This window comes from Pleurodeles waltl, chromosome 4_1, assembly GCF_031143425.1.
Source record: "Pleurodeles waltl isolate 20211129_DDA chromosome 4_1, aPleWal1.hap1.20221129, whole genome shotgun sequence".
Lineage (NCBI taxonomy): Eukaryota > Metazoa > Chordata > Amphibia > Caudata > Salamandridae > Pleurodeles > Pleurodeles waltl.
In genome coordinates this window covers 270,974,058-270,997,710 of record NC_090442.1, presented here as the reverse complement: position 1 = coordinate 270,997,710, position 23,653 = coordinate 270,974,058, and the positions used below count along the sequence as shown (strand labels likewise).

The following is a 23,653-nucleotide window of genomic DNA, read 5'->3' as shown; positions in this document are numbered from 1 at the left end:
ACCAGGGAAATTACAAAAAAAAGGAGAGTGAGGGGTATGGTCATACCCCCACCCCAATAAATGGGGACAAAGTTGTTCTGAAGAAAGCCCACTAGATACTAGGGAATTAAAAAATATTGAAGGGTGGGGGCTGCCAACTACTATGGGCATGCTTATGCCCCTACCCCAACTAAAGGGGCTAACAGTCTTTCAGCCCCCACCCTGCAAACTAAAGCATCTCATCCCAATGGCAAGTAAAAGGACATTTGACTCTTTTGAGTTTTGATTTTACATATGGGCCTAGCTCCCAATATCGTCCCACTTGGAACGGTGAGCAGCTGCACTTTTTGGACTTTGGTACACTGCCACCTAGAAAAACCTACCAAACCTAGACACATCTGAAAACTAAACATCTGGGTGAGTCCAGGGAGGTGGGCTTCACATGCACCCCACACCATTTTCTTACCCACAGTGCCTTGCAAACCTCCAACTTTTCTTGAAATCATGCATTTTCCTTACATTTTAGGGGGATCATGCAAGCCACACCTCCCTGGATTCCCTCAGGTGTATAGTTTTCAGAAATACCTGGGTTTGGTAGGTTTCCCCTAAATGGCTGCCGAGCCCAGGACTAAAAACGCAGGTGACCCCCTAGCAAAAACAGGTAGTTTTGTAATAGATAATTTTGATGTGTCCACATTGTGTTTTGGGGCCTTCCCTGCCGTGGGCACTAGGCTTACCCACACAAGTGAGATACCATTTTTATCAGGAGACTTGAGGGAATGCTGGGTGGAAGGACGTTTGTGGCTCTCATCAGATACCAGAACTTTGCAGCACCGAAATGTGAGGGAAAAGTGTTTTTAAGACAGATTTTGAGGTTTGCAAAGGATTCTGGGTAACAGAACCCAGTGAGAGCCCCAAATGCCACCCCATCCTGGATTCCCCTAGGTGATTAGTTTTTAAAAATGTATAGGTTTGCTAGGTGTCCCCAGGTGCTGCCTGAGCTAGAGACCAAAATCCACAACTTGGCACTTTGCGAAAAACACATCAGTTTTCAGTAGAAAAAATGTGATGTGTCCATGTTGCGTTTTGGGGCATTTCTTGTCGCAGGCACTAGGCCTACCTAAACAAGGGAGACTAGGGGGAATGCTGGTTGGAAAGACGTTTGTGGCTCCCCTCAGGTTCCAGAACTTTGCAGCACTAAAATGTGAGGAAAAAATGTTTTTTTGGCTCCATTTTTGAGGTTTGCAAAAGATTCTGGGTGACAGAACCAGTGAAAGCCCCACATGTCACCCCATCCTGGATTCCCCTTGGTGTGATGCTTACAAAAATGCATAGGTTTGCTAGGTTTCCCTAGGTGCCGGCAGAGCCACAACCCAAAATCCACAGCTAGGCACTTTGCGAAAAACACGTTAGGTTTCAGCAAAAAAAAATGTAATGTGTCCATGTTGCGTTTTGGGGCATTACTTGTCGCGGGCACTAGGCCTACCCACACAAGTGAGGCACCATTTTTATCGTGAGTCTTCGGGGAAACAAAGAATAGAAGAACAAGTGTTATTGCAAATTGTCTTAGTGTGTAAGAAAGAAGTCATTTTGAGAAATGCCCTGTAATTCACATGCTAATATGAGGACACCTGAATTCAGAGATGTGCAAATAACCAATGCTTCTAACCTCCATATCTTGTGCCCATTTCGGAAATACATAGGTTTCCTTGATACCTATTTTTCATCCTTTATATTTTACCAAATGAATCACTGCATACCTGGTATACAAGGAAAACCCATTGCGAGGTGCAGTTCATATATTGGCTCTGGGTACCTTGGGTTATTGGTGACCCTACAAGCCCTATATATCCTCCCAACCAGAAGGGTCCAGCAAACCTAACAATATATTGCTTTCAAAAATCTGTCATAGCTGATAAAAGTTACAGGAAAAAAAGTAGGCAGAACGGCTGTTTTTTCAACTCAGTTTCAGTATTGTTTTTATTCCGACTACTACTTTCTGTAGGAAAACATTGAAGGATCTACACAAATGATCACTTGCTGAATTCAGAATTTTGTCTACTTTTCAGAAATGTTTAGCTGTCCAGGATCCACCATTGGTTTCACACCTATTTCTGTCACTAACTGGAAGGAGGCTGAAAGCACAAAAAATAGTGAAAATGGGGTATGTCTCAGTAAAATGCCAAAACTGTGTTGAAAATGTTAGTTTTCTGATTCAAGTCTGCCTTTTCCTGAAAGCTGGGAAGATGGTGATTTTTCCCCCAAAAACAAATTGTAGCTGTATTTTGGCTAATTTTTTGCTCTCCTCCAGGGGAACCCACAAACACTGGGTACCTTTAGAATCCACAGAATGCTAGGAAAAAAAGGACGCAATTTGGCATGAATAGCTTATGTGGACAAAAGTTATGAGGGCCTAAGCGCGAACTACCCCAACCCAAATAGCCAAAAACAGGCTTGGCACAGGATGGGGAAAAAGGCCTGGCAGTGAAGGGGGTTAATAGGTTTATGTTTATTATTTTAATGTTATAGTATTTGTTTATATTTTTCATTTGCTTCTAAATTTTTATAAATTTTTTGTAAATGTCATTTTTTGTTCTTTATATTTGTTTAGTCGTTTATGTAATGTTTCATAATTGATTTGTTAATATTTTTTCTTTCATAAAAAATTAATATTTATATATGTTTTAATGATATTAGTGTGAAAATATTTTTTATATTTTTGCACTTACCATTATAATGAGTGTGAAATTATATATGTTTTAAATATTTTTGTACTTACCATTATAGTGATAGGGAAATCATATATATATATATATATAATAATAATTAATACAATATTTTTGTTACACTATATTGTGTCAGTGATCCTGTTTGACTAGTTGATCATGAACACTCTTCTGTAAGGAAACCCATGTCTAAACTACCAACAACTTGCCTCCAGCGGAAATCACACCACATGGGACTCAACACCATCATAGACTCCATAAAGTAAACTTTTCATGTATTTAAAAAAAAAGGAAATTATGTATTTTTTAACTATCACATACCTAGAGTGTTCGACTGACATTCATATTGCACATGTTCGGGAAAGCCTGGGTAAGAAGTAAGGAGGCAGGAAATGACTCAGACTGCATTTTGGAGAAGATGTGATTTCTTGTTCCTCCAACTGTACAGCCATCTTTATACATCAGTTAATTGTGGTCATGCTAATAATTATAATAAAGTAACAAATTGCTTTTTCGGTCTGGTGTCACTGTCAGTTCATTCTACGAAATGCAGCAACCCACGTGGTGGCGTCAGTGTGGTGAGTAGCTGGGTTACTTCTGCAGGAGCATCTCCTCCCAAAGAGGCAGCCGCGTGGACATCCCTTGTGCTGCCCTGGGCTCTTAACCTGGTTGCTTCAGGAACAATGACCAGCAAAACTTCTGGAATACTTCCTGGACATAAGAGAGTTAAAACACTTCCAGAGCATCAGAGACAGAATGTAAATAGTGCGTTCCCCAAACACTAAAGTATTTGTGAAGGTGTCCCTTACAAATATGTTGATTCATCTTTCTTTCAACTCAAGATGAATGTGAGGGGAGTGGGAACCACCCAGGTGTGGTGGGAGTGAAGGGCAGGTCTCGGAGTTGACACAGTATATACCGTATACGACAGGAAATGACTGTCACTACTTTTGGAGACTCAACTCCCAAAAGGAAACTGTGTAAGGAATTCACCAAATACACTCTAGTTCCTTAGAGGAAAAAATTATCACAGAAAACAAAATTCAAGGAGTCAGGAGGACTGGAAACAGCCTAGTATGATATCATCCATGGATGCTGCTACTGCTAAAGTGAGCAACAAGATATTGCAACACTTGAACCCTGGAGTACTCTGCCCAGCCTTCTTTTTACAACTTTCTTTTTAAGTTACCTGGAACAGAAAGTGGAACGGAGGTACAAGTAATTTCTACCATGTTGGATAGGGCTGATTCGCAATAAGACAGGAAAGCCTAATACTGCTCCCAGTTTAAAACCTGGCCTGGAATTACACTGTAGTTATGCTTTTCCCCTCCCTTCCTGAGCAGTTCTGCATTCACAATACAAAGCCTGATGTTGCCCAGTTTACTGCTGCTGCACAAGAACCTGGCTCTAGGGCACAACCACTACAGACAAGACAGCGAGAAAAAAAAATACCAGCTTGGGCGAAGAACAGGCCAGAGCAACCTGACTGTTGTGTTTTAAAATGTGCAATTGTAATTTGTTGTTGGGGGTGGGCAGTGTACCTTTATGGAATGCTGGGTGCGTGGAGTTCTGATGACTTCATCGGCTCCTGAGTCAGTTGCTGTACTTGGAGCTGTGAGGACGTTGGTGTTGATGTGGAAATAAACTTAGTGTTCAGGAATATTCCTTCTCTGTTTTTCCCTTCTTTTGGATACAACACTGACCCCTACCTTACCTCAGCTGGTTGAAGTGTGCGAGAAGCATGATCACAGCTGGCCTGGTGCCCCACCCCACCTCAGTGTCCCTGATAGGCATGGCACCCAGCTCAGAATCAGGTGTGTAAGAGGAGGTGGCAACTCTGAACCTCTTTGCTCCCAGAAAGCTGAGAAAGAAGATACTGACACTATTAAGTGTTCTTTGGGGCTTTTATCAGAGCCCTTCACCAAGGGGGTTGATAGCTAATCTCTCCTTCTACTCTGTGGTTTTCTTGGGAAAAATATAGGCCATACAGGCCTCTTGTTTACTTGTTTAAGTTTTGCTATTTTGGTACAGCAAAGAGCTGGCAGGTGAAAAAGAACTCCTGTACAAATGTCAGGATTCTTTTGTACCATGAAAACTATCTCTGTGCTCTAGTTGTCATTCTGAAACGATTTAAGAGGCTCTCCAATACTTTTTAACTGATTTCTTTACATTTTTGCCCCTCTAGGTTTATGCTTCAGAAGCAAAACAAATCTCCGATGTCACTGCTTTTCTCAATATTTTTACCAGCATAGACTTAAACATACAGGCCAGGTGAAGAAAAACCAGCTAGGTGGCAGAACTAACTGTGAGAAGAGTGAGAGTCAGCGGAGGTAAAGAACTTCATGGACAGTTCGTATCTGCCAGCTCAAAGGGTGCCACCGCGAGACACAATGTCAGCTCTCGTCATGTGGTCACGGAGTGATGAGCGGAAATCACACGGTAGCAAAGAAAACGAGCTGGACACACTACACGGTTGCATTCCACCTCATGTTTGGAAGCTCTGTGCAGCCGGTGTCCATTAAGGGGTGTGAAAACACCCCAGGACACAGGCAACGGCTAATTCAAAGCAACCAACAGCTAAACAAGGTTGACTGAGAGCTCTTCTAGGGCCCTGGTACTGCCCCACAGCGGTTGGTGATAATGATTGCACAAGGTACGTGGTAAAACGGGACAGCCTAGGGCTTGTTATTTATAGGGTGAGGTAATTACTGTCCACAATTTTTATAATTTAAATCGCTGTGCAAAAAGGGGTTTCCCAAATAATCCTTAGACTGCCCATTTATAGGCAGGACCTATAATGTTCTGTGCTCCGTGTCTCCTGCACAGTGGTGTAATTTCAGTACAGGCAGGAGAGACTGCGGTAATGTTGGCCTCTATTGTATTCTGATGAGACTGGAAGTTTTCTATGTCATTCGAATGTGTCTTATTAAAATATGAAAAACAGAGTTCTGTTCAGTTAAGAATGTATTTTAAAAAAGGCAGCCTGTAGGGTGGAGTGGTATTGGTGGCTGTCCAGGACCGAATAAAAAGGTTGATTTACCTACGTGTCATCTCCTTAGTGATACAACAGAGACCGGTGGTGTGAAGGCAAGGGTAAAGCATCGAGGTAAAGGATTGGATGCTTCGCTTGTTGCTTTGATCGATCTTTGCCTCATTTGAGGTCCGTGCATCTCGGGATTCTGGAAACCTGAAAAAAGCCTGGCAGGTTTGTTGGGCTCATTCATGTCTGGAACTTCTGCACAGGGGTGTAGGAGACATAAAGGCCTGTATTTATACTTTTTTTTGCACTGCATTTGTGCCATTTTCTGATGCAAAAGCAGCTCAAACTTATCAAATACAATTGTAAGTTTGTCCAATTCTGCATCAAAAAACAACACAAATGTGGCGCAAAAAAAGTATAAATATGGGCCTAAATTTCTGGGGTGACAGGAACAGCCTTGGGGACTTTTGATTGACCCTATAGAAGGTGCCTGTTTTAGAACAGCAGGCTTCGATACATGTATACAGTCACATAGTTCTGAAGTGCAATAGCAAGAAAGATGGGCATGTCATCACAGTCTGTTAATATGCTTTATTGTTAATTAGAACATTGGAAGTTGGCAGCTCCATTGAAAACAATGGAGTGCTGCGGGCTTTTACTGGCCGGTAAAAGCCCGCAGCGCCAACATTCCAATGGGCTTTGTTCACAGCAGCAGCTGTGAACAAAGCCTCACGGAGCCCGAGGGGATTCTAATCCCCTCGGGCTCCGTGAGCAATTTGTTTTTTTTAAGAGAACATTCTGCCCTGAGTGGCAGAATGTTCTAATAGCCTTAGAACCCGCCATAGAGGGCTCTACCGGCTATTAAAGGCCCTTTCCCTTGTTAAATGCCCTCGCCTTCGGCTCGGGCATTTAACTCGGGAGCGGGCCTTTAATAGCCGGTAGAGCCCGCTACGGCGGGTTCTAAGGCTATATTAGAACATTGGAATGTTGCCAGCTCCATTGAAGACAATGGAGTGCTCAGGGCTTTTACTGCCCATTAAAAGCCCAGAGCGTCAACATTCCAATTTACTTTGTTCACAGCAAAAGCTGTGAACAAAGGCCTCACTAGCCTGAGGGGGTTTCAATCCCTTGGGCTCCATGAGGACTTTGTTTTATTTATTAGAACATTCTCTCCTTTAGTGGCGGAATGTTCTAATAACCTTATAGCCCTTTGTTACTGAGCTGCACTTGCAATTAAGTCTGCTCCCTTGTTAAAGGCCCTGACTTCAGCTCGAGCCTTTTACACTAGAGTGGGCCTATAATGGCCAGTATAGCCCGCTACGGCAGGCTCTTAGGCTACACTACATTATGGAAAGCAATTAGAAAATATGTGAAAAAACTTTATGTTTACTTCTCTATGCAACAAGGGTGGGAGAGAAAAAAAGGATGAATAAACAAAATATTCTTAGCGACATTCATAAACCTCAAAATACAACTGGATTAATCAGAAACCATTCTTTCTGCTGCAGACAGTTATAATAAAATAAAGAACTTCTGTTTGAAAAGCCAAATATTTTCTCGTGCCATTCAGTGTGGAGGACAAATTATTTAGCTATTGTCTGTATGTGAAATGATTCCATCATCTCTTTATACATGTTGCATATGGCATTATCCAGTCTTTCCTGTGACATAATTGACCTTAACAATGTTTCCCATCGGTAGAGTCCAATGAAGTGTCTCTCAGCCTCAAAGAAGATAGTGGAATAACTAAGATGACCTGTTGTAGGCCCTCAACCTATGTTTAAAAAGCTCTCTCTCTTAGAAGCATTTTCTTCAATGTATGCCTGCAAGTTCTGGCCTTGAAGAGTACTTAAACATACATGATAATACAGTTAACCGAGCTGAGGGTAGCAAATGGTCAATTTCTTGTTAGCGAGCAATGGTGTCTTGTGTGTGTCTCTTTGCCCATTTTTGAGGTTTCAATCCATGCCATCATTCTCTACAATAAGCCTTCGGTCTTCTGAAAGACAAAGCTGTAATCACTCATTGAATTTCAAAGTGTATATTTAATGTATCATGCTGTAAGAAAGTCACTGTCCCTCTATTACCTCAACTAAACCTTGAGTGCCCACAGTTGTTACTGTTTAAGAGTGAGCTGTATAAGGGCTTAGTGAATTGGAATTTAGGAGAATCTTAGGCAATGAGACACCAATAAGTATTTGTTGTATTTGGCCCTCAATGCAGGCTCACTTTGAAACTTTTTGCCTTTGCCCATCCTGTTTTCCAAACCTATTTTTGTTTACTATTAGGACTCTATGCACTTTACAATTGATAACCAGTGGTAAGGTGATTGTGCTTTCTTCTTTGCACATGGTAAAACTGGATTACATTTAATTGAAACATTTTATTTACTTATATCTCCCTACATGTCCCCAGGGCTTGTAAATTAAATGCCACCAGTGGGCCTGCAGCACTTATTGTGCCACCCACATAAGTAGCCCTTTCCAACATGTGTACTTTTAAGCTGACATTTCAACCTGGCAAAATAAAACTTTTGCCATCCCTAAACCTTAATTTGTAATTCACCACCCCTAGGGTATCCACTAAACAGCCCATAGGGTGGGATGGAATGTATTTAAAATGTTGGCCGTGTGGTTTTATGTTTTACATGTCCTGATAGTGAAAAACTCTTAAATTCATTTTTCACTACTGCAAGGCTTGCCTCTCCAATAGGATAACAATGGGTTACCTTATTACTTTTAATAAGTGATAACTTTAATTGGGAACAGGTAGGAAGGTCAAGTTTGGTGTCTAAAGAGTTGTAATTTAAACCCATTTTTAATGTTAAAGTTGGATTTTAAACCCCAATTCTTTTAGAAAGTTGGCATTTTCTTGTCCTAATCATTTGGTGCCTGTGACCTGGGTCAAATGACTGGAAGTAGTTGGCTTTTGTGTATTTTCCCCAGACAATAAGACAAAGGGTGGTTAGGTGTTAGCAGGGTGGGAGGGACGGAGCTGTTCTCTGGCCCAATTACATTTTGAAGGGGCTGCCTCAGCACACTCACAAATAACTTGTCAGCAGTCCATCGTCAACCCAGATCCCTTGGAGACTGGCAGGGGAAGGAAGAAAATTTCAGAACCAGATGTGGGGGAAGCCTAGAAGGTTCTCCTACTTCAATGTTTGGCACCAGCTAGAGATACTGGACACTCTTCAATACACTCCTGGCACCGTGGAAAACTGCAGAAGGACTGTCTTGTACTCCAGGGTACTGCCTTGCTGCTTGAGGCATGCCTTGTTTCTCAGAAGACTACCCTGTTGCTTCAGGCCAGCCTTGTTCTTGAGAAGACTGTCCTGCTTCTTGAGGCCTGCCTTGTTGCTTGAAAGAGAAAGGACCATCTCTTTGAACCCAGGACTACCAGAGTGACTCTAATGGTCAGGTGGCTGATCTTCTTTTATGGGTTACAGGGACACAACACGCTCCAGGGGCCTCAATGCACCTGCCAAACTGACCTACTGCAACTGGCCCTTCCTAGAACTCTGCACGCATGACTTTGAAGAGGTAACCTTGTCAGGGGGATTAACCTTGTCCCTGTATCCGTCCCACACAACATCTTGATCAGTCTGAATGTATGACTTTGTCCCGGTCTTCCAACCAGATAGCCACGGTTAGAGCTTTTGGCTTCTTGGTGCTATTTTTACTTAAACCTATATAATTGCATATCTCCAATTCTACTGGTAGGATTTTGTCAGTTAGTCTTGCTTTATTTATTGCATTTTACTTTGTTTTCTACATTGATATGGGGCTTGCCTTGTGTTGTGTTTTCATTTTACTCAGTTGGAGTGCTGCATAAATACTTAGCACAGTGACTCTGAGTTAAGTCTGACTGCTTTTGTGCCGAGCTTCTAGAGGGTTAAGCACAGGTTGGTTTAGTGACTTCTGTGGCTCACCCTGACCAAGATAGTGGTTGTTGCTTGAGAAGGGATTTCACCCCACTCAATCAAAACCCCCAATTTTTTACAGTATCCATCATTCAATAGCCACATTCTACCCCAGGCCTCTAGAAGAGGCATGTCAGAGAACTAAAGCACTTAGAAACAATGCTATTAAACTATTCTTGACCAGATCACCAGTTGGCAATTCCCTAGCATTAGCAGACAGCACCACTCCATTAAATGGGGTCCTATGTGTATGTTTTAGCAAAAAACTATAAGATTTCTAATCACAGCTTCTCCCTTTTTAATAAAAGTATCAAGGACTGCATTAAAATCTGCATAAGACTCCCAACAGTGGCATTTGTCCAAAAGGGCAATCTCTGGGTATTTTCCTCAGGACCTAACTCACCATAACTGCAGTGCTGTGGGGGATGTGGAACTATCAGAATTGATTATTATCCCTAGCCTCCCCACTAAACAATGGTGTGTTCATGGTCAATCATATTTTCAACATATAACTCTGCTTCCATTTGCTTTATCATTGCACAGGAGGGTGAGTAAGGATACAACCACAGACAGCTGAAGTGTATTGCATGCTCTCCTGTGACCACAAGGTGGAAATTGAGGCATTGTATGCACTCAATGCAGCACAAAAGATACAACACAACAAAAAAACTTTAAACCTTTGCTGTCAAATCTGCTGTAAGATGTAGTGCAGATGGATGCCATGAGTGTAGGGTGGTCACAAACTGAAAAGCTGAAGATGCAGATAAACATGACATGAAATATGCCTTATGTATGAGAAGCTTGCAAAATAAGATGCTTGGTGTGTGTGTTTTGGAGATAGAAGCTTTACAAATGTGAAAAGCCGTATGAGAAATGCATTAAAAAAACAGATGCAGAGTGTATGTGTGTGTGTGCGTAAATAATATGTTCGCAAGTGTGTGTGAGAGATGGGTCATACAAACATGTAATGCTTGCCCTATGTCGTGACATGCTTGAAACTATGAGAAATGTGGCACTGGCTTGTGAGATGCTCACAGAAATTCAATAAAGTAAAATATGCCAAATGAGATGAATGTGGATGATCCTTGGTTAATAAGCAAATCCAAGGTCTCCTTTGGAGCCAGTACAGGCTTTAATTCATAGAATCATTTGAAGCTTCATGGTGTAAGAGAGATATGACGCCAGTTTTATCTCTCCCTGCACTGCCACACATGTGTCTGCCTTGTGCCAGTGCACAAAGCCATGCACTTTAGTGTACAGGAGTGTGTGTTTGATGTCAAGCATAGGTTTTAATAGTGTAAGCGTACCCTTCTGTACAAATACAATACTTTAACCTAGTTTAATATTTTGACCACTTAATGTATTCTGTAAAGTGCTGTACATATATAAAGTTTCAAAAGTTTAGAGAAAATAAATTGAACTCATTCTTTATGCCTGCCTCGAGGAGGTGTTAATGTTTGTCATGGGTCTTATCTACTTTTTTTTTTAAAGTAAATAAGGCTTTGCACCAAAAACCATGGATTGTATGGAAGTTAGAGGTGGGTGCAGCACTGAAAGCTCAAGCCAGCCTTGAGCTGGAAGCCTGGCTCTGGCTCAGCTTGAGGTCCTGTTGGGACCTCGACCACATACCAAGCTGAGCATTGACTTCTGCCTGCCCCCTCCCTCTATCCAGGATGTGGCGTTACAGTCAGAGCTGCTGAATGTGGAACTGCAGAACTAGGTTCAAGTCTTGCACTGGCTCAACATTCTGTGATTCTGGGCCAATCACTTAAACTTCCCATGCCCGTAAACAATGCATGTGATCTTCTATAAAGTAACTGGTGCTCATATAAAGCACTTCAATACCTTCGGGTTGAGGTTGCATTATATTTCAAAAACTGCAGAAAAATGCACTAAGAGGTCAAAATAAAGCTTTAACATAAGGATGAACATATAAATACCCATTTGTACAAAGTGAAACCGGAAAAGTTGCATTAATCACAGCTTGCCCAGTTAAATTGTGTGATCTTAGGCAAATATTTTATTTCACCAAAACTATTTTTCCTTTGTTATTGCCAATGAGAGCACATTCAAATATGTGAGTTCAGAATACCAGTGGGGGAAAACTATCACTTTTAACAAGTACTTCCCAGTGGAGTGCTAAAATGCTCCGTTATTGTCAAGGCTTAATCTTAAAAAAATAAACAATTTTGAAGAGACTTTATCTTATTTTATGAGATGTTTGTTGTATGATTTACATACCAAATATTTCCATGACTTGACTCATGTACGGGCTCTAAGATGTGAGCCAGGCCCTTTGCTCCGCACTGGCTTGGCTCTTCCTGTTAATCTGTTAGCTCGCCCACCTCCATATTATCCAGCTGAGGTTTACTCTCAGAACAATGGATTGCCCACAGACCAGGGAGGACCAAATTATGTGACCGCATTGACCAAATTGTGCAGCAATAAAAAGCAAATTGTGCTGCATAATGTGACACTTGTTGTGATTGTATTACTTCATTATATTGCCATTTTTACAATCCTAATACTGTAGGGGCAAAGGTTTCACCTCATTACTACAGGCTTAACGCACAAAGGTTGCACATATGTTATATATGGTGATCAGAGTTGTGGCCCTACCGTGTGGATTCGCTGTTCTTTTTTGTGAATTTGAGGTGAAAAGGATAGGTTGCTCTCGACTGATTCTAATATATAGATGGAAGTGTCTGAGTGCCTTGTGGCCTATTTTTGGGCTATTTTGGTATGAGTTAAAGGGTAATGACCTTCAGCTGTGCAAAACCAGTGTTTCATGCAGTTAAAAGGCCTATACGTTCATCTAATCCCTCTCAAAGCATCTTCCATAGAAGGAAAATACGACATGCACTTTACAGTCTAACAGGGCCTATAACATTCATAATATACTTTGCTACATGCAACTATTACCTGGAAGGAGAAGAGTGGATGGACATGGAGGGCTGGGCCATTAAATAAAATCAGTATTGAACCTGATGACAGAATATAACTTTTTTCATTAAAGATTCTGAATAAATAGTGTCTTACGCTATCATTCAAGGTGCTAAGAAAATTTTAAAAAAGACATTGACATTTATATTCTGTTGAATATTTATGTTATAGCACCTTTGGACTCACAAGGAATAGAAAAGCTCTATAGAAACACAAGTGTCACAGTACAATGTAACTGTGTTGATCATTTATATTTTAAAGGAAACTTGTATAACATCTCCTTTGTAGTACTTTAGAGTGTGACAAGGTACTACTGCAGTGTATTTGTGAATGGGGAAACCTATGCTAATGGAGCCATTCACCCCTGTTTATCCATCCCCACCAAGCGCTTAAATGACACCTTGCAAGTGAGCTGAAGAGTGGGTGACACTGAAGGGGGCACACAAAGCAATTTAATAAAAACAAAGCCTCCACTACATTTGAAAGGCCTTTGAATGACCTGTGAAATACTGGAGTCCAGCTCAAAGATCAAATAAGAATCCTTAGTGTCAGGGAAGCTGCAACTGCCCCAGAAACAGGGATTTTGAGCTTAGATTCAGAGAAAAATCAGCAGCCCGGTTTAACCTTCATTCGTTTTTAGTTCTCATGCTTTTAATGCACTGACAAATGAATGGAGTTGAAACAGAGACTGCATCACTGTCTCGAACATTAAGGTAATTTGTCCCCGTGCCCCTTCCCTTTTGTCCCCCGTATCCCTTCACCTCCAAAATCTGGGGGGGGGATAAATCCCCTGCATCCCCCACGGTTCCTATGCCCATGCTTCTGCAATATGTGAATACCAATTAAAGAAGTGTATTTCACTGGAACAGTCTATCTCTAGTTCATTGAAGCACACAAGGCACTAAATAAATAAAAGTGTGTTTCTCTAGACCTAAAAAGCCCGAACGGCTTTGCACCTGCCAGCTGAGGGGGAAAATGTGTCCCCCATCTTAAAAGGGGGGTCATTTTCACAACAAATGGACTAGAGCCAAGGAGAGTTCTGCATACCCACTGAAACAAGGATTGGCAAAGCTAACAGGCCTTGTCTATCTGAGAGCTATTGCCTTTGCCAATGTCTTTTAGACATGTTGTACAGCAGCGTGGCTCCTGTACGGTATGGCTAAATGTTAAGAAAACAAGTGCTATAACAGTTTAAAAAAATAAAGTGCTATGATGCTAGAAGGTAAACAAGATGCTATGGCGAGGCCAGCACTGGCTGCATCATACTGCTTATTTTCTTGTTGCAGGAGGGTTGCAACACACACAATAGGAGGGTGGGGGGTAGGAGGGAAAGAGACAACACAAACAGAAGGGTGGGGCGTTAGGGAAGTGGCAACATGGATAACAGTGGGTGAGAAGGAAGAAGTAACCAGGACTATGAGAGAGTGGGGGTTGGAGGGAAGAAGCAACAAGGACAAGAGGAGTCTAGTGGGAGGAAAGAAGCAACAGAACAGGAAAAATATTTTTCTAAAAAGCAGCAATACCAAAAATAGTACCTCATTCACAGTGCTAGCAGTGGAAGGATCCTAATCGAGACGAAGCCACCTGTACTTGGTCCAGCTCCTGAGGAGGTTATAAGAAGTGAATCCAGCACACACTGCCCAATCGGGAGGCAGAAAATAAGAATTTTAATAAAACCAACAAAGAGGAAGTAATGGGCGGGCTCCAAGCCCTCTGTACACAATATCAGGTGAGACCTAAAAAAGCATGGGCATAACAGAATGAGTCATATTATATGCATCAGAGGCACGCTGTGAGCGATCATTTTTACTTCCTGCAAAGAGCATAAATTATCTTCCTGTAAGATGCAAGCAGTATTTTTGTTTCCACAGTGCCCGTTGTACCAGAGAACGAAAAGCATCAGTTACAATTTGGTGGCTACATTCAGCCACAAGGCAATTGGTCTGTGTTATCTTTAAAAAAAAAAATCTTGTTATCTTATGGAAAGGATAGAGAAGGAATACTAAGCCACTTTATTTTTAATGTTTAGAAAATGTACAGGTTTTTGGTATTTATTCCATTCAATGTGAAACACTAATTGATTTTCTATAAAAATGAATACCTCAGAGGCTGTTCTTTTGCTAAAAAAAAAAAAGAGTTCCTTCGTCTAAACCATTACAAGGGGGGTAGGTAAGCAAGACATTGCTAAGTGGAGATCCCTTCTGGGTTCTCTGGATCGGCCTAATCAATTAGCAATTGTAATCTTAAACAGAGTAGCTGCAATCGTCATTTTGTAAGAGAAATCTGGCCAGCCTGAAATTCAAGTGAAGGGCCATCTACTTCATGTTTATTGATCGAAATGGACTAAGTAGCAATAAAGGCTGGCAGCAAAGTACAAGTAATGTTATGAGCTGTCTCTAAGCTTGTTAGTTTAAATTTTATGACAACCATGTTCGAGTTATGATGTAAAAACTTTCCTTAGTTGAAAAGTTAATTCATTTTAATACTGAAAAGATGTGAACTCCTTCAGAATATTGGCTATGGCTAGTTCGCATCTGATTTTCTCCTTGAAACTAAAACTCACAGGCTCTTGGCAGTGAGCCAACTACTAACAATGAACATTAAAAAAACTGAAAAAGCAACACAAAAAAATAGTACTCAATTACAGTGCTGCAGTAGACGGACCCTAGGCAAGTTGGAGCAAGCTGTGCTTGGTCCATGCTCCAGAGAAAGAAAGAGGTAGTGAAGCAGCCATGGGCTTCCCAATTAGGAGGCAGAAAAGAATGATACTAAACAAGCAATGCATGGTAAGCAGTGGGAAGGCTTCAGGTCTCTTCTTACAACATATCATGAAGCGAGACCACATGCAGCACTTTCACTGACTCAGGCAAGGATGTGGCTTACTGGCCAGAGTTTGTTGATTTTGGAGCTGGGGAACCAGGTTCATGTCTTGTGTGTCTTCTCAACCTCCTGTGATTCTGGGCAAATCACTTAGGCCCTCATTCTGACCTTGGCGGGCGGCGGAGGCCGCCCGCCAAAGTCCCGCCGTCAGGTTACCGTTCCGCGGTCGAAAGACCGCGGCGGTAATTCTGACTTTCCCGCTGGGCTGGCGGGCGGTCGCCTTCAGACCGCCAGCCAGCCCAGCGGGAAAGAGGCTTCCACGATGAAGCCGGCTCGGAATCGAGCCGGCGGAGTGGAAGCTGTGCGACGGGTGCAGTTGCACCCGTCGCGTATTTCACTGTCTGCGCAGCAGACAGTGAAATACATGTAGGGGCCCTCTTACGGGGGCCCCTGCAATGCCCATGCCAGTGGCATGGGCACTGCAGGGGCCCCCAGGGGCCCCGCGACCCCCCCTACCGCCATCCGGATCTCGGCGGTCCGACCGCCGGGATCTGGATGACGGTAGGGGGGGTCGGAATCCCCGCGGCGGTGCAGCAAGCTGCGCCGCCGCGGAGGATTCAATGGGGCCGCGGTACACTGGCGGGACCCCGCCAGTGGTGCCGGTCCGACCGCGGCTTTACCGCCGCAGTCGGAATCCCCATTGGAGCACCGCCGGCCTGTCGGCGGTGCTCCCGCGGTCCTCCGCCCTGGCGGTCAAAGACCGCCAGGGTCAGAATGACCACCTTAATCTCCTTGTGCCAAAAAATAATGTATGTGTCCTTGTGTAATGTAACTGGTGCTCATGTAAGGCAGTCCAATACCTTTGGGTTGGGTTTGCGCTATGCAAAACTACAAAAACAAGTATTTCAGGCTTTTAACGCCAGAAAACATTGGCTTCACAGAGAAATAAACATATGTTTTTGGTTCCAAACTGTATTTGACATGAACACGTAGAAATTTCAGATTATTTGGTTTAGAAACTTAAAAGACGAGTTTGAAAAATATTGAGTTAGATTTTGTGGTATCCTGCTTGTCAGGTTACACAATTACATCATGGAATGTTAGGGTTTTGAGGGTCCTCTGAAGGGCAGTTGAGCCAGAAAGACCAGGGCTGAACATCTAACTACATCTGTCCCTGCTGGTGTCATTTATGTATCCATTCTACTTACAATAAACCCTCTCTTAATCTACTGGCATCTGCATATTTCTACATGCCAACTTGCGTCATAACACTGGTGACAAGATTTGAATAACCGAGCAATGTGTAAACCAGATCTCTGGTACATAGATTTGGAGGGTAAGAGAAAAGAACCTACTCTTCATAACTTAAAAAAGGGATGCTGCTTTTTTAATTATGACCCCCGCCAGTGCCTTTCTGACTGGCAGGCCTATGATAATTAAGTAGCCCTGCAAAAAGAGAAAACCTGCTTTTGGGAGTGACATTTACATTATGGTCCTTGGTTGCTAGGAGGGTAGAATAATGTCACTCCAATACCCTGAAAGGCTTCGCTATCACTAAAATGCTGAACTGGAAACTATTCTTGTGAGAGACTTCCAGTGAGAAATGTGCCCAAGATCACATGTAAGGTTACATCAAAGCTACCTTCATATTCAGTGGGAAGTGGCTTCAATGAGCGCTTTTTCCCTAGAGGAATTCTGCCCAAGATAACACTGCTGTGTGCCAATTCACAGTGGTGAGTGTTCTATGAGAGGTTTTTTAAACTAGAAGATCTGCTTCAGCTGTGTGATAAAGCCCATAAGAAGCTTGTGACAGAGCTGAGTACCATTTCAGAACCCCATGGTGTGCTACAGCTGTGTTACCCGTCTGGCAGTAAAATATCTCTTGGAGATTGCACTCGGAGAGCACCTTGAGGAACCTCTGTAGTGGGCAGTTGGCAGTTCGTCATTTCATATACTAAAGTTCGAGTTGACTCTGCAAGACTGCATTTCCAAAGTGAGCGCTTACTCTATCATCAGTGCGTAAACTCTCTTCTTTCCTCACCAAGTGCTGGCTGTTAGATTGCGTCTCTGATGAGATGCAAGAAGGAAGTGTTTTCAACCACATCACATCTTAGTCAGGCACTAATCCATAAGTCTTATTTATGGTCTTCGAAGCATTGTGTGCTTTGGCTATGGTAGCTCATGAAGCTAGTTTGGCACAAATAAAATGTGAAAGAAAACATTTCTGCTATTTTGTTTTCACTTTCACTCTGTGCTAACTGCATCATCCAGGGATAAGGTGTTGGATATCATTTTTTTTTCTTTTCCCACTGATGGTGTTTGACTTCTACCAAGCTGCTATACAACTTACCGGATTCCACACTACATTTATCAGAAGGGGTTGAGCAGCACTGACTTCTCACTGTGCTCCTTATGAAAGATTTTTCTGGGGCTTGTTTGATGGCGAGTCGATCCAATTGTATCAAAGCATCACCATTGTCAAGAAGAAGCTGCCAGCAAACATGTTTTGTCTTTCTGTTTTATTAACAATTTGAATATATAAGGTGATTCGAAAGTATATATGTCAGAATGTGTTCTTTGCACTATTGAACCATTTAATGTCCTGTGTTTTCTTTCAGAAGTGCTGATATGGGCTGGGCATTTCTGAAGAGGTTCAACGTGTCATCTCTCAAGCCTATACATAGCTTAAGATAATATTTTGATGTTATTTATCATTTAATCATTTTCATAACCCTAAAGGCACATATTTTTGTGAATGAGTGCGATTTAGTGTTGGGGTGGTTTTATAACTCATTTGACATCATCCATTGCAGTTGGCATGTTCATGTTTATAGTTTGTTCACAGTGCAATGGGTGTAGGATTTTCAAGGTAATTAGTGAATGTTTTTATTGTAGTACAGGGGTGTGCATAATGCACTTACGTTTAACGTTACTTGTATTCAGTTTTGCGTGGGGTCTCTTCCCTGTTTCACATTGGATGTTAGTACCCAGTTATATTGGTATGTTGAAAGTATTGTGTTGTGCCCTATTTTCTGTTTGTTCTCAGTTTGTGAGAATATTGTTGATGTGTAACTGTTAGCTAGAGTTGATTTGAACCCTTTTTCATGTGAATCGCCCTAAGTGGTCAGGAGGTGCTTGGGTTGTGTTGAACCCTGTTTCGCATGATTCTCCCTCAGTGGCATGGTGGGTGCTTGGGTTCTGTTGAATCCTGTTTCACACAAGATTCCATTACGGGGGATGACTGTGGCGGGGAAATGTTTCCCACTGCTAAAACACAAGGAGCCCTTACAAAGGATATGTGTGCATGGAGTGCAGATACCTTTTGCAAAAACACTAGATGCCCTTGTGTGCCTAGATGCATGTGTGTGTGGGTTGAAAGATACCTGTTGCTAAAGCAATGGATGACCTTACAGGGGATGAGTGTGTGGGTTGAAAGATACCTGCTGCAAAAACGCTAGATGCCCTTACATGGGTGAGAGTGTGGGATGAAAGATACTGTTTGGTAAAACACTGGATACCCTTACAGGGGATGAGTTCATGGGGAGAAAGATTCCCATTCCTAAAACACGAGATTCTCCTCCAGGCGATGAGTGTCTAGTTTGAAATATACCACATACCTGTTTCTATGTTTTTGTTGTCTCCTTGGTTGTAGTGAGTTATGCTCATCTGGCCAACTGGTGTAGTTTGGTGGTGGTCATACTACCGGATTGTGGTGTCCTTTTTACCTGGACTATTTGATGATGATGTGAAATGTTGCACTCTGGTGTTTTTGGAGTGTATGTTTTCAATGTGTTTCTTAAGGTGAAAGGCATTACTTTGTTGTGTTTTAAAAGAAGAGAGATGTGTGGTATCCTGCTTGTCAGGTTACACAATGACATCATGGAATGTTAGGATTATAAGGGTTCTCTAAAGGGCAGTTGAGACAGATAGTCCAAGGCTAAACATCTAACTAGTCTGTTGAGGTCATTTATGTATCCATTCAATTTATAATAAAACCTCTCTTAATCTACTGACGTTTGCGTATTTCTACTTGCCAACTTGCGTAACAACACTTGGGTATTTGTAGAGACCAGGATATTTCGGTGGTCTGGGAAACTGCGACAACAGTCTGTTGCGAATACTGGCGTATGCCTTCTCCGAACGTTCAGCCAACGGCTGGGGTAAAACAAGTAAAACCTAGGCCGTTTTCCGTGGATTTAATTGAAACAATGTTTGTGGAATCTCTAAAAATATCAGGCTTCTGAATTACAAAATTTCAGAATCCTTCCGTTTAACTCCTGAGCTACCGCGTGACGTCACGCAACTGTCATTTAGCAGACAGGGGCGTGTTTGGTTTGGAAGAGGCGCGGGATTGGCTGGCACAAAGCGACGCTGTCAACATTGGGGTGGAGGCGTGGCTTATGTGTGTCGTAGGCGGGGCGAGAGGCGGGCAGGCGAGGCCGGTTGTTCCTTAAGAAGGGTGCTGTCAGCGCGCGCTGGCTCCCTAAGAGTCCATTCATTCACAGGGGCGCAGCTGGCTTGCCTGCCCTCCGCCGCAATGAGCAACAAGTGAACCTTCCCTGCTGTCCCGGCTTCCCTTTACCTTCCCGTCTCCTCCTCGACCATCCCTCTTCTTGTGATCCTCAGTCCACCCCGTCCCGACCATGTTCACTGCGGGGCGCGAATGGAACCTGTCCTTCGCTGGCTGCGGCTTCCTGGGGGTGTACCACGTCGGGGTGTCCAGCTGCCTGCAGGAGCGTGCCCCGCATCTCATCTCCGGGGCCACTCGCATCTACGGGGCATCCGCCGGGGCGCTGAACGCGGCTGCTCTGGCGTGCGGTGCTTGCCTGGGTAAGATCGAACAGGGCTGCTTACTTGTGCGAGGCTTGCTTTACCCACGTGTATGTATTTTATGCATTACTAGTGTCGGTTCCAGAGATGCCGTTGTGGCATACCAGCGCTGACAGTGAATAAAATAAATGCTTTGTCAGTGTCTAAGTCCTACATTACTGGTTGGTAGGATCGCTGGACCTTTACTAATATGATGCCTGCATTACCACTATTATTCTGGCAGCAACGTTTTGTGTATTATTTTGAAGTAATTGGTAGCCTTTCATAACACTGGTGTTGTACCCATGTATTCGGTCAGGCAACAGGCTAGCCAGCTTGCTGCGCATTATTGGGGTATATTTAGGGTGTTACCTCATGGAAAGCATAGGGTGTGTAATGCATGCGGACCAGACTTTTGCTACAGTTAAGTCACTGCAGACTTGACGGTGCGCTTAGGTGGCTAGGACCTCCCATGATGTCGGATATCAGCTATCCTGGTATGATTGTTGCTCAACGCTGGTGGTGGCGGCTAGGCCAATGCAGGCGCACACTTTTCTGTTATAGTCATCCCTTGTCCTTATTAATTGAAATACTATTGATCGAAAGAGAGCAGGTGGCCACCAATTCACTCATCCAGTGAGAGAAACCACAGCATCCCGTAAGTCCCTTGAGCTAGTCATACAACTACAAGGTCCAAATGTTGTTGCCCAAATCCACTTTATTTATCCATATCGTTATGTTTTTTCTAGCCAACATGTTTATTCATTGACGTACTCAAGCCTAGAAATAATGCAATTGTGTTTTGTCCATCTACAAATCTATATTAGTGTTGGTGTCTATTTCTTCTGCAGAAAGAGGGTGAAAAGAGGGAGAATTCTGTATCAATTCTGTGCTTTTCGGATGCCTTCAACCTTATCCTAACATGAAATTGACTAACCCTCAATCATAGCAACAAAAAAGATGATGAGCTGAGTGCTTTAACTTCTTAAACACTCGCCCCCATTCACAGAGCTGGGTTTAATCCATTGTGCTATTGCTCACCATGCCACCCTAGTTCGGACCCAGCCATATGCAAATCAGTCATGACCCTGTTTCAATTGGGACCGTTTCAGGGCAGGCCCTCCCTGGCCTGGAAACAAGCATCTTGGTACCAGCTTCAGGACAGCACCCTTGATCAGCCAGGCTAGCTTGAATCCAGTGGCACAGTGATTACAATATCCATATCTTCATAGATGTTAGTTTCTACTGAAATTATCTATTGCCAAACTTCATCCTGTTCAGACTACTTCATGACTTAGACGACACAGTGCTTAAATCTCTAACATGTGCTAGGTGTGCCCAGAGTGTGCTTAACCCTCCATGAGATATGTGTTTATTGTATTGTGTAGTCAGCCAAACGCATTTTAATGCATTACTAAATATGCAAATGAAAAAACTAAACAAGCCGGATTAACTGGTCCATGAAACTGTACTCTTCCCCTCCCCAATAGCAAACCCTCTCTCTCGTCTGTTAACTCAATGGCAACCTCTTATTCTCACAAGATTCTATAATTCTTAACATTATTTTCACTTTCTGGTAAACAGATTTAACAATCTCAAAGATCAACTTGGTGCTGATCCAGGGAATCTTAAATGTTATTCCGATTTAGAAATCAGGTGATTGGAGGCAACGGATTCTGTCTGCCATTAGACAAGAGACTTCAAGAAGTCCTTTTAACCTCCCAATTTTAGCAGACTTCATCACAAATGACGTAATACGTTTGTAAAATTGTAAACCGCAGATAGTCATAATCACCGAAGAGATGTGTGGCATCGATTAAGTCCGTTTCTCGTCAAGAAGAGTGCCATACTTTTTGTTCGTTCCTAACAAGACTGAAATGAGTATGACCACGTTTGATACGTGGACAATATTTCTTGTGTTGTGATTTGATACTCTCCGATGCACTGGGCTTTGAGAGATGCTAATGATACGTGCGTCCTTAGACGGTCCGAAAGCGGTCTGATTTGTGGTTCCTCCGCCTCCGGCCCTGTGTAATTCAGTGAATGTGCTGCCTCCGAAGGTCGTCCGAGTTTAAACGCCTGTGATTGGGCGGCAGCGGTGTGAGGCGACTAGGTGGGCGGGGCCTGGATATCTGGAGGAAAAGGTTACTATCGGTCAGTGACCTGCTTCTGCTCTCGAGCTCTCCAGAGCAATAGGGGTAGAGAGAGGAATCGATCTGGCTGTTCGATCACATGCAATGTCAGATAGCGGCTGTCTTTTTAATTTATGCTTTCTTGTGGTCGCTCCATTGTTCCAGATCTTGAGTGTACGTGTTTTGAGGAAGACATCGGACATCGAGTCAGTGGGATGTCCAAAGAATTTTATAGGTACAGAACACGGTGCCAGTCGTGAAGCCGGACACTCGTTTGATAAAGCACAATAAATTAAAGCTAAAGAGAAGATTAGGAACCAAGTGCTGTCATCTTGTTGTCGGTGATCTTGTATTTAATGGCAATATGCTACAAAGGTCAAGAACCGGTCGAAATGTATAATTCAGCGAGAGCCAGGCCCTGCTAGATCAACATCCTCGCATTCCTTTCAAGCCAATGATGAGGTTACCATTGAGTGGATGTAGTACCCAAGGACTTTCAGTTGATAGGGTCCTGCCGGTCTCACTCCTGGAAGTAATTAAAACGGTCTGTATCGGTTGTAGATCAGTGTACCTACATTTACTGGCAAAACACTGCTCGACTCTCTACAATGAAAGTAAAAACTGTTAAGGTATTCCATGTCAGCGATGTAATCCTTTTTACATTTCACGCTTTACTGCTTGTTTTCGATAGGTGTATTCACCTTTTCCCAAAATGTTTGTAGTTTTTTTTCTTCTTTTCATGCTACCTATGACTCTAGAATAGTGCACATTTTTAACGGAGTAGGCCCCAGGTGCAGGAGAGTTCAGTTAGTGGATAGGGCTTGATGACAAGGCTGAGAGCTCTGAAGCTGTGACTAGACTGTGGGGTTGCTTACAGTGGCAGTGAGGCATACATCTGTATAACCCAAATGCACATCAGATCGTTGGCTTCTGCATGGCATACAGATCAGTGGTTGCGCATGTGCCAGTTGTAATTGTAGGACAGTGTGAGATGCGCAGATGAGGGATTTCAAGAAGATGTCAGTAGAAAACGGGCATATGTTTCTAATAGTCACCTAATAGTCAGAAACTTCAGAAGCAAAGCGAATGGCATGAGGCTATGATACCCATTTTCTGATACAGCAAACAAGCGTTGCAAAGCCAATAGATGTTCATTGCTGAGTAATATATCCGGATTCGATAAGACAACTCATGACAGGCTTCCAAATTCTGGTCAGGTGGTATTCTATGTGAAGCACGGGGTTTTAGTTAATGCGTTTTATGCCATGCCCTCCATCACTGGGGCTGTGCCTCTTGGAAAGGATTCCTAGTTACACCTCTTTGACTCTGCCCCTTTCAGAGACCC

General features: G+C 42.9%; 1 protein-coding gene across 3 annotated transcripts in view; it reads left to right on the top strand.

The window, feature by feature from the left end:
• LOC138287664 (patatin-like phospholipase domain-containing protein 2) overlaps window positions 1-23,653 on the top strand; it is a 159,732-nt gene that overhangs the window by 25,454 nt on the left and 110,625 nt on the right. For 2 of the 3 annotated variants that reach the window (XM_069228291.1, XM_069228289.1), the window contains exon 1: window positions 19,793-20,197. The exons of the other annotated variant lie outside the window; for it this stretch is intronic. In XM_069228291.1, the coding sequence (XP_069084392.1) occupies window positions 20,011-20,197 (187 nt within the window). In that variant the 5' untranslated portion in view covers window positions 19,793-20,010. Of the gene's footprint in view, window positions 1-19,792; window positions 20,198-23,653 lie in introns of those variants that run through there. 3 annotated transcript variants of the gene reach the window in all.